Source organism: Labrus bergylta, chromosome 15 (assembly GCF_963930695.1).
Source record: "Labrus bergylta chromosome 15, fLabBer1.1, whole genome shotgun sequence".
NCBI lineage: Eukaryota > Metazoa > Chordata > Actinopteri > Labriformes > Labridae > Labrus > Labrus bergylta.
The window spans coordinates 7,844,807-7,855,080 of record NC_089209.1 but is presented as its reverse complement, the minus strand read 5'-3'; the positions used below and the strand labels follow the sequence as shown (position 1 = coordinate 7,855,080).

At 40.2% G+C, this 10,274-nt stretch overlaps 1 protein-coding gene across 1 annotated transcript; it reads left to right on the top strand.

The window, feature by feature from the left end:
• The first annotated feature begins 2,124 nt into the window (after positions 1 to 2,124).
• Positions 2,125 to 10,004, top strand: slc10a1 (solute carrier family 10 member 1). Its single transcript, XM_020628058.3, has 9 exons — positions 2,125 to 2,143; positions 2,664 to 2,700; positions 4,798 to 5,032; positions 5,137 to 5,223; positions 5,946 to 6,058; positions 7,894 to 8,098; positions 8,711 to 8,889; positions 9,002 to 9,201; positions 9,678 to 10,004. The coding sequence occupies exons 3-9, from the start codon at positions 4,820 to 4,822 to the stop codon at positions 9,737 to 9,739; spliced, it is 1,059 nt and encodes a 352-aa protein (XP_020483714.1). The 5' UTR covers positions 2,125 to 2,143; positions 2,664 to 2,700; positions 4,798 to 4,819; the 3' UTR covers positions 9,740 to 10,004.
• The last annotated feature ends 270 nt before the right edge of the window (positions 10,005 to 10,274 follow it).

The window sequence follows — 10,274 nt, the reverse complement described above, 5'->3', positions numbered from 1 at the left end:
TGTAGCTACAGTAGAGAGGCTGATCTGCTCAGGGAGACTCTGTCCCTCCCCTCCCCTCCCCCCTGTGTCCGCGCAGGGTCGGCCTGTTAAACCATTAAAATGCCCTCCTTTTGTCCCCCTCCATGCTGCAGACTACACTGCAAGGGCCCCAGTAAGCACTCACCAGTAGAGATGTTTTTTTGTCCTTACTATTGTTGTCGGTGCATGACTTATAAAAGGGAGGGTGGGGGGGGGGAGTGAACTGTCAGATGTGTCATCAGATTAAGGGTAGAGTGGTTCCATCTAAAACACTCCTCATGAGCATATATAATGTTTCAAATGCATGTTTTTCAACCAAATGTGCAGCAGGAATATTCAAAGACACACGCACACTCTTCACAAAGAAAAACAACTTACAATTATTTAACCAACAAATAAATATTGTTCAGTGAAGAACACGAGAACATTTTGAATAGTGGCAGAAATAGAGAGGGGAAACTGATGCAATAGTTGCAGTCACACTCATAATTTTTACCCTTCAAAATAAAATATATGATCTTTTTCTTCACTTGTGCATTCTTTGCATGTAATAAAACGTTTTTAAAGTCGCATACTGTACTTTATTTCAAGTAACTACTCGAGCCACATTTGTTCCAATAGCCTCTTGTACAAGCGGAATAATAGTTGCAACAGTTGTTCTAATAGTTTGTGTATGATCTTTAAAGACATTTCTGCATCAATTCAGGGTTATTGTAAACCCAGGAGTCCTACAGTGAAAGTAGCATTCAACTCTTTAATGTGTTTTTTTTTTGTTTTACTTAAAGAATTTTTTTTTTTTTTAACTGTTTTCATTTACTCTACTACCATCTGAAGGGGCAGAAGCTGCTGATTCTATACCACTTATCACAGTCTGTTTTGAGCTTTCTGCTGGTTTGCTAGTCTGCACAAACTTAATTGGCTTAGGAGGTACAACTCTCCTCAATGAAAGTTTGTAAAATCTATTGATATGTCTACATTTATTAAGCACTGAAGGCAAATATATATTTTTATTTTACAGTATATATGTATATTTTTTACGTCTTTTTCTGAATTTGTGGCAAACTATAATCTGGAGGTCCAGGTTAATCTTTGGAGGTACTTTCAAATGAGAGACTGTATCGTTAAGGGTCAGTTCAGTCCATGCAAGAATCCTGTGAGGTTATTTGAACTATGTTTCATTACATTTTTAACAAACTCCAAAAACCAGTTGTGAAAATGTGAGATTCATTCTGCAAGGCGAGTTACTCCACAATCTTGCTGTCTTCTACAGCTATGTTGGTTACATTATGTAGGAGCTTACATGCACTATGCAGATTTTCAACTCTCATTGTGTTTTTACTGCAGAAACTTTTTGCAGCCTTGTCAGAAACAGCAGAATTTCCCAGCGAATGAAAGCTATCCGAAAAACCCTGGCATGAGCTTTAGCGGAGCAATCTGTGAGCTGTTCATCGTTTGTGATCATGTGCAGTTTTGTTCTTGGCAGAAAGCTAATCTGACGCATGGCCAGACTGCTGCTGCCAACAAGCCCAATGAGAGCATCAGAAATTCACTTTCAGTTCAAAAAAAAAAAAAAAAAAAAGAGCAAACCATTCATCTGTGTATTTAATTTTCTCCTGATGACAACTTCTGAATCTGTATTTGGCAGCTAACAGCTAAATTGAGTGTATCTAAATATGGATGATCTTTCTGTAAATAGAAACCCCCAAACTAGCAATTACGCCTCCACTTGTTTGGGATCAGCGAAAGTAAATTTGCTGTGTTTGTTCCTGAATACAGTTTTTCTGTTGTGAAATGTACTAATAAAGTCAGCCACTTAAGGTTGGTAGCAAGGTGCATTTGCAGAGTTGCACAATCTTGCAGTTCCTTGAGTGTCCACTAGAGGCTGGCTGCAGAAGCACCGGAAGACATTCTAAAAAGCCTGTTTTACAGTAGAAATTAACATGTTTACAACCTAGTTCAAACAACTAAACTTGTCTGATTAGCTCACGTCTCTATATGCAAACAATGTACAGGAGGGGGAATATTTCTGGATGTGAGTGCAGTGGTTTCGGCTCTCTACAGCGTTTGCATTTTGCATTGGACTTTTGGATGTGTTTTTGAATTTGCAGCATTTGGGCTGTTGCAGGTGGGTTTCCTCTGTGTGCTACCGTATATATAGAACTTATTAATATACAATGTAATTGCAACCAAAGTTGCAGCCAATAAGGACAAAAAAGACGAGGCAAACACTCAGGAAAAAACATAATAATGGAGTAATCCTACTCTTCAACAATAATATAAATTTCCTCAAAACTTCTACCGTGCAGACTACATAAGTTGTGTTTTAGGTTTAAACAGGCAAATGTTTCCTTACTTTGAATCATACTCTGCGAGATTTATTGCAATTGTATGTAACCAGAACTAATCAGAGAAAATACTCAACAACATAATGACACAGTTTGATCCCCTGAACAGATATACCTTTCAAGAAATATGTATTATTTTTGCTTTTCTCAAGAAGTTCCCTCGTGTATTTTCTGAAGCTGCAGCCCTTCTCTGTGCACTAGATGGCACCTCTGTACTGGCTGTATCATCAGCCTGCATGTGAACTTTGTGACTGACTTTAAAAGAGAATGCAGACACATGAGGAGATGTTTGTGTTGCAGAGAGACGAGGAGAGGAGGAGAACCTTTGGCCCAACAGGTAACACAATACATGAAACACACTCTGTCCTTTTCATGCTTCAGGCTGCTATAAATGTGTGTTTCTTGGGAATCCACTCCTAGATGCCTTTTCCTTTATTTTCTGCAAACTGACCTGCAAGAAGAGGTGTGCAATTCTCACCTTCACAAACAGCCAAGAAATCAGAAACTCGTTGAGCGATAACATTTTTAAAGCTCGGTGATATTTTTGTATTTTACTTGTGGGATTTTTTGTTTTTTTTAGAAGTGTAAATAGATGTGAGAAGTCCAATGATGTCTGCACACAGCATGTGAGCGTACCTGTAGGGAGGATGTGGTTGAGACTCTGGAGATGGAGGTTAGCTTAGCATGGAGGCACAAAGGGAAAAAAAAAAGCATATGCATTGTGTTTTTCCTATTGAGTTTACAGATAAAGCAAGCATCAGTGACTTCCTGCAGACAAGTGCAACTATAATATCAGTCAAAAGGTTCTTCAAAAGTTTGAATCAATACAACTGTAAAAAAAAACAACAACCCAAAAAACCAGACATATTCCTGGCTTTAATTTCAGTGGAAACAACAGATTGTATTTTTTATTGTTTCATTGTTATCACTATAGTTTGAGATCAGATGCACTTTGTTTCTATCTTAAATATGATTGTTACTGATTACATCACTTTTATCTTAACACGCTGCACATCAGCCTGACCATTTTCTTTCATTCCTGATGTTTCTCTATTCTTAATATTTGTTGTCTTGCATTTCCTTATTGTCACAATTTGTCTGTAACAAAGCAATCCCCCTCACTGTCAGCATGAATAAGCGGTATGTAAACACGTGATAAATAGTCCTTTTAGCAGCCACAAGAAGACGGTACAATATTAGAGTGTGTTTTATAAAATCTGTGTGGATATGCTAAACATGTAAAATGTTGTTATTTCTCTTTTCTCTGCATATTTGGAAGCTGGTGTGCAAAGGTTGCTCAAATGTTGCAGCCACACAGATATAGATTAAAGGTGCTGGAGGTCATGTGATGTGAACTCAGAAGTCACATTGTTCAATGATTAAAAACCTTCCTTTAAAAACATTAACTCATCAAAGAATGAAACAGACGTATTTATTTTGAAGTTAAGAGGACAGTGGTGTGTGTGTGTGTGTGTGTGTGTGTGTGTGTGCGTGTGTTGGCTTTATTCATAGACAACTTAAAGAATAGCCCTTAATGTATATTTGGAAGAACCAACTAAAGAAGTGATTTCATTTCACAAGGAAAGTTTTTTTACATCTTAGCGTCTCCAGTGGTAGTCGCATTTTTTTTTTTTGGGGGGGGGGGGCAAATAAAACGGGGCACCACACTACATGTGGCAGGACGCCAGCACACACACAGAAAGTTGAAACTGTTTCACAGCTGAGGGCAACATGACAGCTGGGCCATCAGCGCCCTCTGGTTAAGATTTTTTTATTGTTTTACTATGTGTCTCGGATTTAAAGTTGAACTGTGACACATCTGTAATAAAAGAAAACTGAGAATATTGTAATTATTAACCGGCAGAGAGTAGAAGACTGCAACTTTTCTATCACGGTGGGCATCGTATATGCATTGCATTATATTTTCTTCACTGTAGTGGCATCCAACAGGGCATTGCACCATGTTTTTTCCACCTGAAGGGCACTGTCAAGGGGCGCTAAGATCTCTTCTCTGCTACGATACTATCCTTGAGGGCCCTGAAACATGTTTTCTGTAATAAAGGCCATAATCAAAAAGACACATTTTCTTCTGTCCTTTTTTTTGGGGGGGGGGGCAGAGAGGGGGGATCCAACCATGTTTTCTTAATAAGACAGGCTTTGGGGAGAAAGCATTCACAGGTTTTTGTTGTTGTTTTGGCGGCTTCGATGTCGTCAGGCTTCAACTATTTGATTGAAAAATGATGGACAGCACCTGAGGTATTGTAGGTGACTGATGCATGAGGAAGCAAGAAAACGATGGAGACCAGAATAAGGAAATGTAAACTTTTTGAACGCCTGTTACATGTCACTCAGTTTATTTCATCTGTATACTTAAGTCTCTTTCTGTCTGTCTTTGTGTCAATCATTTTCTGTTTTCTTCCCCTTCACCCTACAGTTCAGTACGCGCTTCCTCCAACATGGAAGACACCATTGACTACACCTTGGATCTGTTCTCCGATCCAGATCTGTGGGGGAACGAAAGCTTCTCGTTCAACGCGTCAGCCGCTAACACCAGCTTCGTTCCTGTCATGCCACCGGTCATCAACAAATCCGTCAACCTGATTTTGATCATCGTGTTAACCATCACCATGGTTTCAATGGGATGCACCATGGAGGTGGCCAAGATCAAGGTGACTCCAGGTGATATCTATGAGTTTGAATTACATTGTAAAAAGTAATAAAGAGTCGATCACACTCAGACTCTTGTGCTCAAATGTCGTTTCCTTCTTTTCAGGATCACATATTGAAACCTAAGGGGGTTTTAATAGCTGTAATTTCCCAGTATGGTGTGATGCCTCTGACAGCCTTTTGCCTGGCTAAGGTCAGTATTACTTAAACTTAACTTATTACGTAAACAGCTGAGTTAAAGATCCATCCGGTTTGGTTGTAGCACTCTGTCTGGTCATTTCCCACCCATGGATGCTGCTCATAATTAACATCTTTTTTTAAAGATATTTTTGGGGGCCTTTTTGCCTTTACTAGATAGGAAAGCTGAAAAGAGACAGGAAATGTTGGGAGGAGAGAATGGGGGATGACATGCAGCAAAGGGCCGAGGTTGGATTTGAACCCATAGTGCTGTTAAAGGTGCAACAGGAGCATGAGAGTACGCGTCCACTCATTTAAAGAACCAGCCTGATTATGCTTTTTGATGTATCACTCAGATTCTGTTGTTTTTCTGTTCATGAATTTGATTTCTTAACCCAAATGAAAATGCAAAGCAACATGGTTGGCCTGAAATAAAGATGAGATTTTTGGAAAAATATGGGGCGCCGGTGGCCTGATGGTTGGTGCACCACATAAAACTAACACGATAAAACTTTGCTCTTCATGCAAAAGAAACAGAGATTCTTTAAAAGTCAAAAAGAGTATTGACGAATGTAAGACAAGAACTGTGGTTCTCTAATATCCCCCAAAACAAGAGCTGTAGCACTGAATTTTTCTATTTATCATACTTTCCAAAATCAAAATGAGATCTCTTAGACATTGTTCTAATAAGTAACAGACACTGACAGCGCTCTGTGTGATGAACGTTTCATGCCGCAGGTGTTCCAGCTGACTGAAATACCGGCTGTCATTGTTCTGATTTGCGGCTGCTGTCCTGGAGGAACCCTCTCCAACATCCTGGCCCTCGCTATGCAGGGAGATATGAACCTCAGGTACACACACACACACACATAGGTATGCATGCACTCACGCACACACACAATGCCATACAGTAATCCACAAAACAACGGCTGGTGTCACACACCCACTTCTTAAACACGGTCTTATTATGGATCTTTGTTAATCTTTGTACTGACTTCCTGCTTTATAGTGTTTCTATTCCACTTATAGAATTATCTCCCCATCTGTGGGCAGAGGTAGATGACTACTTAAAGTCAGATTCACCAAAGAAATAGTCCAGATAATAAATGTTGAAACATAATTCATCTGTATGACGAGAAAATGCATTATAGGGCCGTTATGAACAGTCCTGATTGAGCAGGTCGAACAGCCTCAGCCCTCATGTGCTGATAGTATCTGCTGATACTTTTCCATTGAGCTGCAGTGGATGATGCTGTGTGTCGATCAGAGTGGCCTGAGTCATGTGACTTGATAAGAAGCAGCACGTTTGTCATGCCATAATAAGTTGGAGAGTTAAACTATGTGCAGGAATTCCACCGCTGGGCTCATAAAACTACATTTAAAGGTTTTGAATTCTTAGCCTTTCATCTCATTGTAAAAGTTGTTCTCCTGTAATCCGCCGTAGAGTTTACTGTCACATTTACAGCAACATTCACACACTATCAGATGCCCTAAGATCTTATCTGGCTCATGACTTTTTAGCATATATATAGCTTTACTGGGGGCAATAATGTGTCAAACAAAACTGATAAATCTTCACATAATGAAACATATCTCATCATTTTTTAGACTGGAAACTTTCTGCACCAGGTCATTTATAAAAAAAATCAGCCAAACATTTTACGGTTGATTAATATCTGCTGCAGGATTTGATTTGTGTACATTGTTAGTCAACAGTCATATTGCATGCTTATTCATTTTCCGTATCCTCCTGCCTTACTCTGTTCTAGGATTATTTCCTTGCAGCGCTTGTTTCATACTTCTTTGCATTTTTTAAAACTTTAATATTTATTGTCCTCAGTCGATTCACAAAAACATTTAAACGCTGTGTTCCTATTGTTCCACAGCACACATGGTACACACATTTTACAGTGTAAGGGTGACTGGAGCGTGTTGTTAAACAACTGCTGTCCTTAAGAGAGCAATAAATCTGAGGACAAGTCTGCAAGCGTTCATAGAAAATACTGAATCAGCAAGTTGGATGCCTCCACTGCACCCCCTGGAGACCACTATGTTCATTACACCTTCCAGACATGCTGTCAGGTTTTCATACAAACATCATGATGTTACAGTGTGACATCTCATCAGTGCTTTCTATCAAAACAAGGAACACTTTAAGAACAGCAGAAACAAACTCAGTAGATTTCTGCTTGTCTCATTTGGGCTTTTTGTCTGTGCATACTGGTGCATATAGAGAAACAGTATGGAGTGGACAACGAATGTACATTCATGAGTAGAATCCAGGAATAAAAGTTAAAAGCCTTTTCCTGGGGGCGCTGGTAGCCTAGCGGTTCAAGTCCAACCTGTAGCTCCTTTCCTGCATATCATCCACTCGAGACATAAGTGGTTATCTTTAATGTAAGATTCCTCATTTATGACTAAATTTGAAAGTTAAGATTAAACATTACGTGTCTCAAAGATAAGACATCCTCCTCTAGTTTAGAGCACTTTTCTCTGCAGTCTGGACCGGTCTCTAACTTCTACTATCTTTCTTTACTGCCTCTGCTGGGGAAGGAGTGAATGAAATAACATACAGTAAACACAAGAAGTATAAATTTGCCTGCCTTGTCAGCTTACTCTCACACTCAAGATACATCCAGACTAAGAAGATGTCTCTTGTGTCTCCCCCCCCCTCCTCCCCTCTCAGCATAGTGATGACTTCCTGCTCCACTCTGCTGGCTCTGGGGATGATGCCTCTGCTGCTCTACATCTACTCTCAGGGCTACGCTAACCTGCAGGACTTGGTGCCCTACATGGACATCATGAAGTCTCTGGTCATGATCCTCGTCCCCTGCGGCATCGGCATCCTCCTCAACTACTACAGACCTCAGTACTCCAAGATCATCACAAGGGTTAGTGCTGCGTGCAGGCGTACACGGATCAGAGTGTGGGATGAAATCTGTGGCGATTCAGTGTTTGTAAAATAAAAGAGAACGTACAGGCCGCAATAGGTAGAAGCACTTGAAGTTGCCGGCTTCTTTAATGTGAGGATTTGCTGATTTTCTCAGTTATATTTCATTGTAAAGTGAATATCTTTTGATTTTTGAGTATCGGTCAGACAAATATAGTGTTTAGTGACATCTCTTTTGGACTTTTATGAATTTTTAACGACATTTAATACAGCGCATGTGAGTTGTTTAAATAAGACTTAATAAGATAATTCTTTGCTTTCTCACTGTACACAGACATTTAAAAAAAGGGATAAAAATGGGGGTGCAGGTGGCCCAGTGGCTAGCTTGCGCCCCCCCCCCCCAATCAGATGCCTTAAGATCTGTTGGCTTAGGTAAGAATCCAACCTGTGGCTCCTTTCCCGCATGTCGTTCCCCATTCCTCTCTCTCCCTGGTTTCTGATTCTATCCACTGCCCTGTCTCTCCAGTAAAGGCAGAAAAAGCCCAAAAAATAAATCCTAAAAAAAAAGTGTGTTTTTTATGGTTCCCGTTATGTTTTTGTTTTTTTTAATCAGTCAGGCATCATCATGTTGTTGCTGGCTGTGGTGGTGGTCTGCGCCCTCGTCACTGTCGGAGTCGGGGGCTCCATCCTGAATGTGCTGGCTCCTCGCCTCATGGCCGTCAGCTCGCTCATGCCCCTCATAGGATACTCCTTCGGTTACATCATCTCCTCGCTCTTCAGACTCGCACAGAAGTGAGTCAGACACCGTGTTTACTTTTCATTTGAGCTCTGATGAGATACTGAGAACCTGAGGGATGAGGATAAGCACCCCCTTCACGTGTCAACATTATTCACCATCCCTCAGGGAGCGTAGGACCGTCGCTATGGAAACAGGCTGTCAGAACGTCCAGCTGTGCGTCACCATACTGAAGCTGGCCTTTCCCCAGGAGCTGATAGGCCCCCTGTTTCTGTTCCCCTTCGTCTTCGGGGTCATGCAGATCATCGAGGCAGTCGTGCTCATCGTGCTGTTCAGGTCTCACCAGTACTTCACACGAAACAAGAAAGGTAAGACTCGTACCAGGTTTTTAAAAAAGATGTATGTTTCCTGGCCAAGAGGGGCAGCAGCCGTTAAAAAAGTTACAGTCATAAAGGAGAGAGCAATTACAAACACAGGTCAACATGTCTTAAAGTCACAGATAAGGAAAGCCATTATTCCACCTTTTCAAACAGTCCCCCTGTGGTCTAAATGAAACATCTGTGCTGTGCTTTGGTCAAAATATAACATGTATCAAGCACCAGAGGAGGTTTGTGACCCTGTATAAACCAGCTCTCTCAGAACGCTCCGTTTTGGTGTGTGTCTCTTTAAATGCAATGATCCTTTATCAATCGATCTTTTAACCTGTAGTTCAGTCAAGTATTTTTCCACAGGTATTTAAATGCATGTGTGATAAATGTGTTTTTACGCCTGTACTGTTAAATTAAATATATATCCTTATTCTGTTTTATATCGTCCTCTACAAATCCACTTGTCCGACTTCCAGAGACGTACAAGCCGACTGAGACAGAAGAGAAGCCTGAGAAATCCTCAGATGTAGCCGTGTGATGGACAAACCTCAGACAGAGTTCACTTTTTATTCCTACCAGTTTGAACTGTTGCTGACCCAAAGACAGAAGCTTCTTTTAAAAGGCTGCCGCACGACTTGAAACTAAATGGTTAAATCAGAAAGCACTGATGACCAAGAAATTCATCATTTAGGTAAAATTGTTTTTTTTTTTGTTTTTTTTATTGTTTACGTCCATTGTCTTCCTTACACCATACAAACGTCCAATGTTTTTCACTGAAAATAAAATCCTTATGTACAAAAATGTTTTCTGAACTCTTCGTCTACGTGTTCATTCGAAGCACAGAAACATCAGACACAGACCAACAAGCATTCTTGGAATTACATTATACACTTATGCCACACAAGTTTGCGATGCTGTACACAAAACCTTTCAACTAAATTTAAAAAAACACACAATGCTCAAAGAAACTGCATTCTTTAAAGTTACACCACTTAAAGTGCTCACATTAAAGTGTTGACCTTATCCCAAATGGACTTTTTTTTTTTGCTTTTTTAACATCTTCTAACAAAGTA

Excerpts from the sequence above, each read along its gene's own strand:
- slc10a1 (XM_020628058.3), top strand. The coding sequence starts at position 4,820 with ATGGAAGACACCATTGACTACACCTTGGATCTGTTCTCCGATCCAGAT. Across the intron at positions 8,099-8,710 it reads ACTCCAAGATCATCACAAGG|TCAGGCATCATCATGTTGTT; the intron begins GTTAGTGCTGCG and ends TTTTTTAATCAG. Across the intron at positions 9,202-9,677 it reads CTTCACACGAAACAAGAAAG|AGACGTACAAGCCGACTGAG; the intron begins GTAAGACTCGTA and ends TCCGACTTCCAG.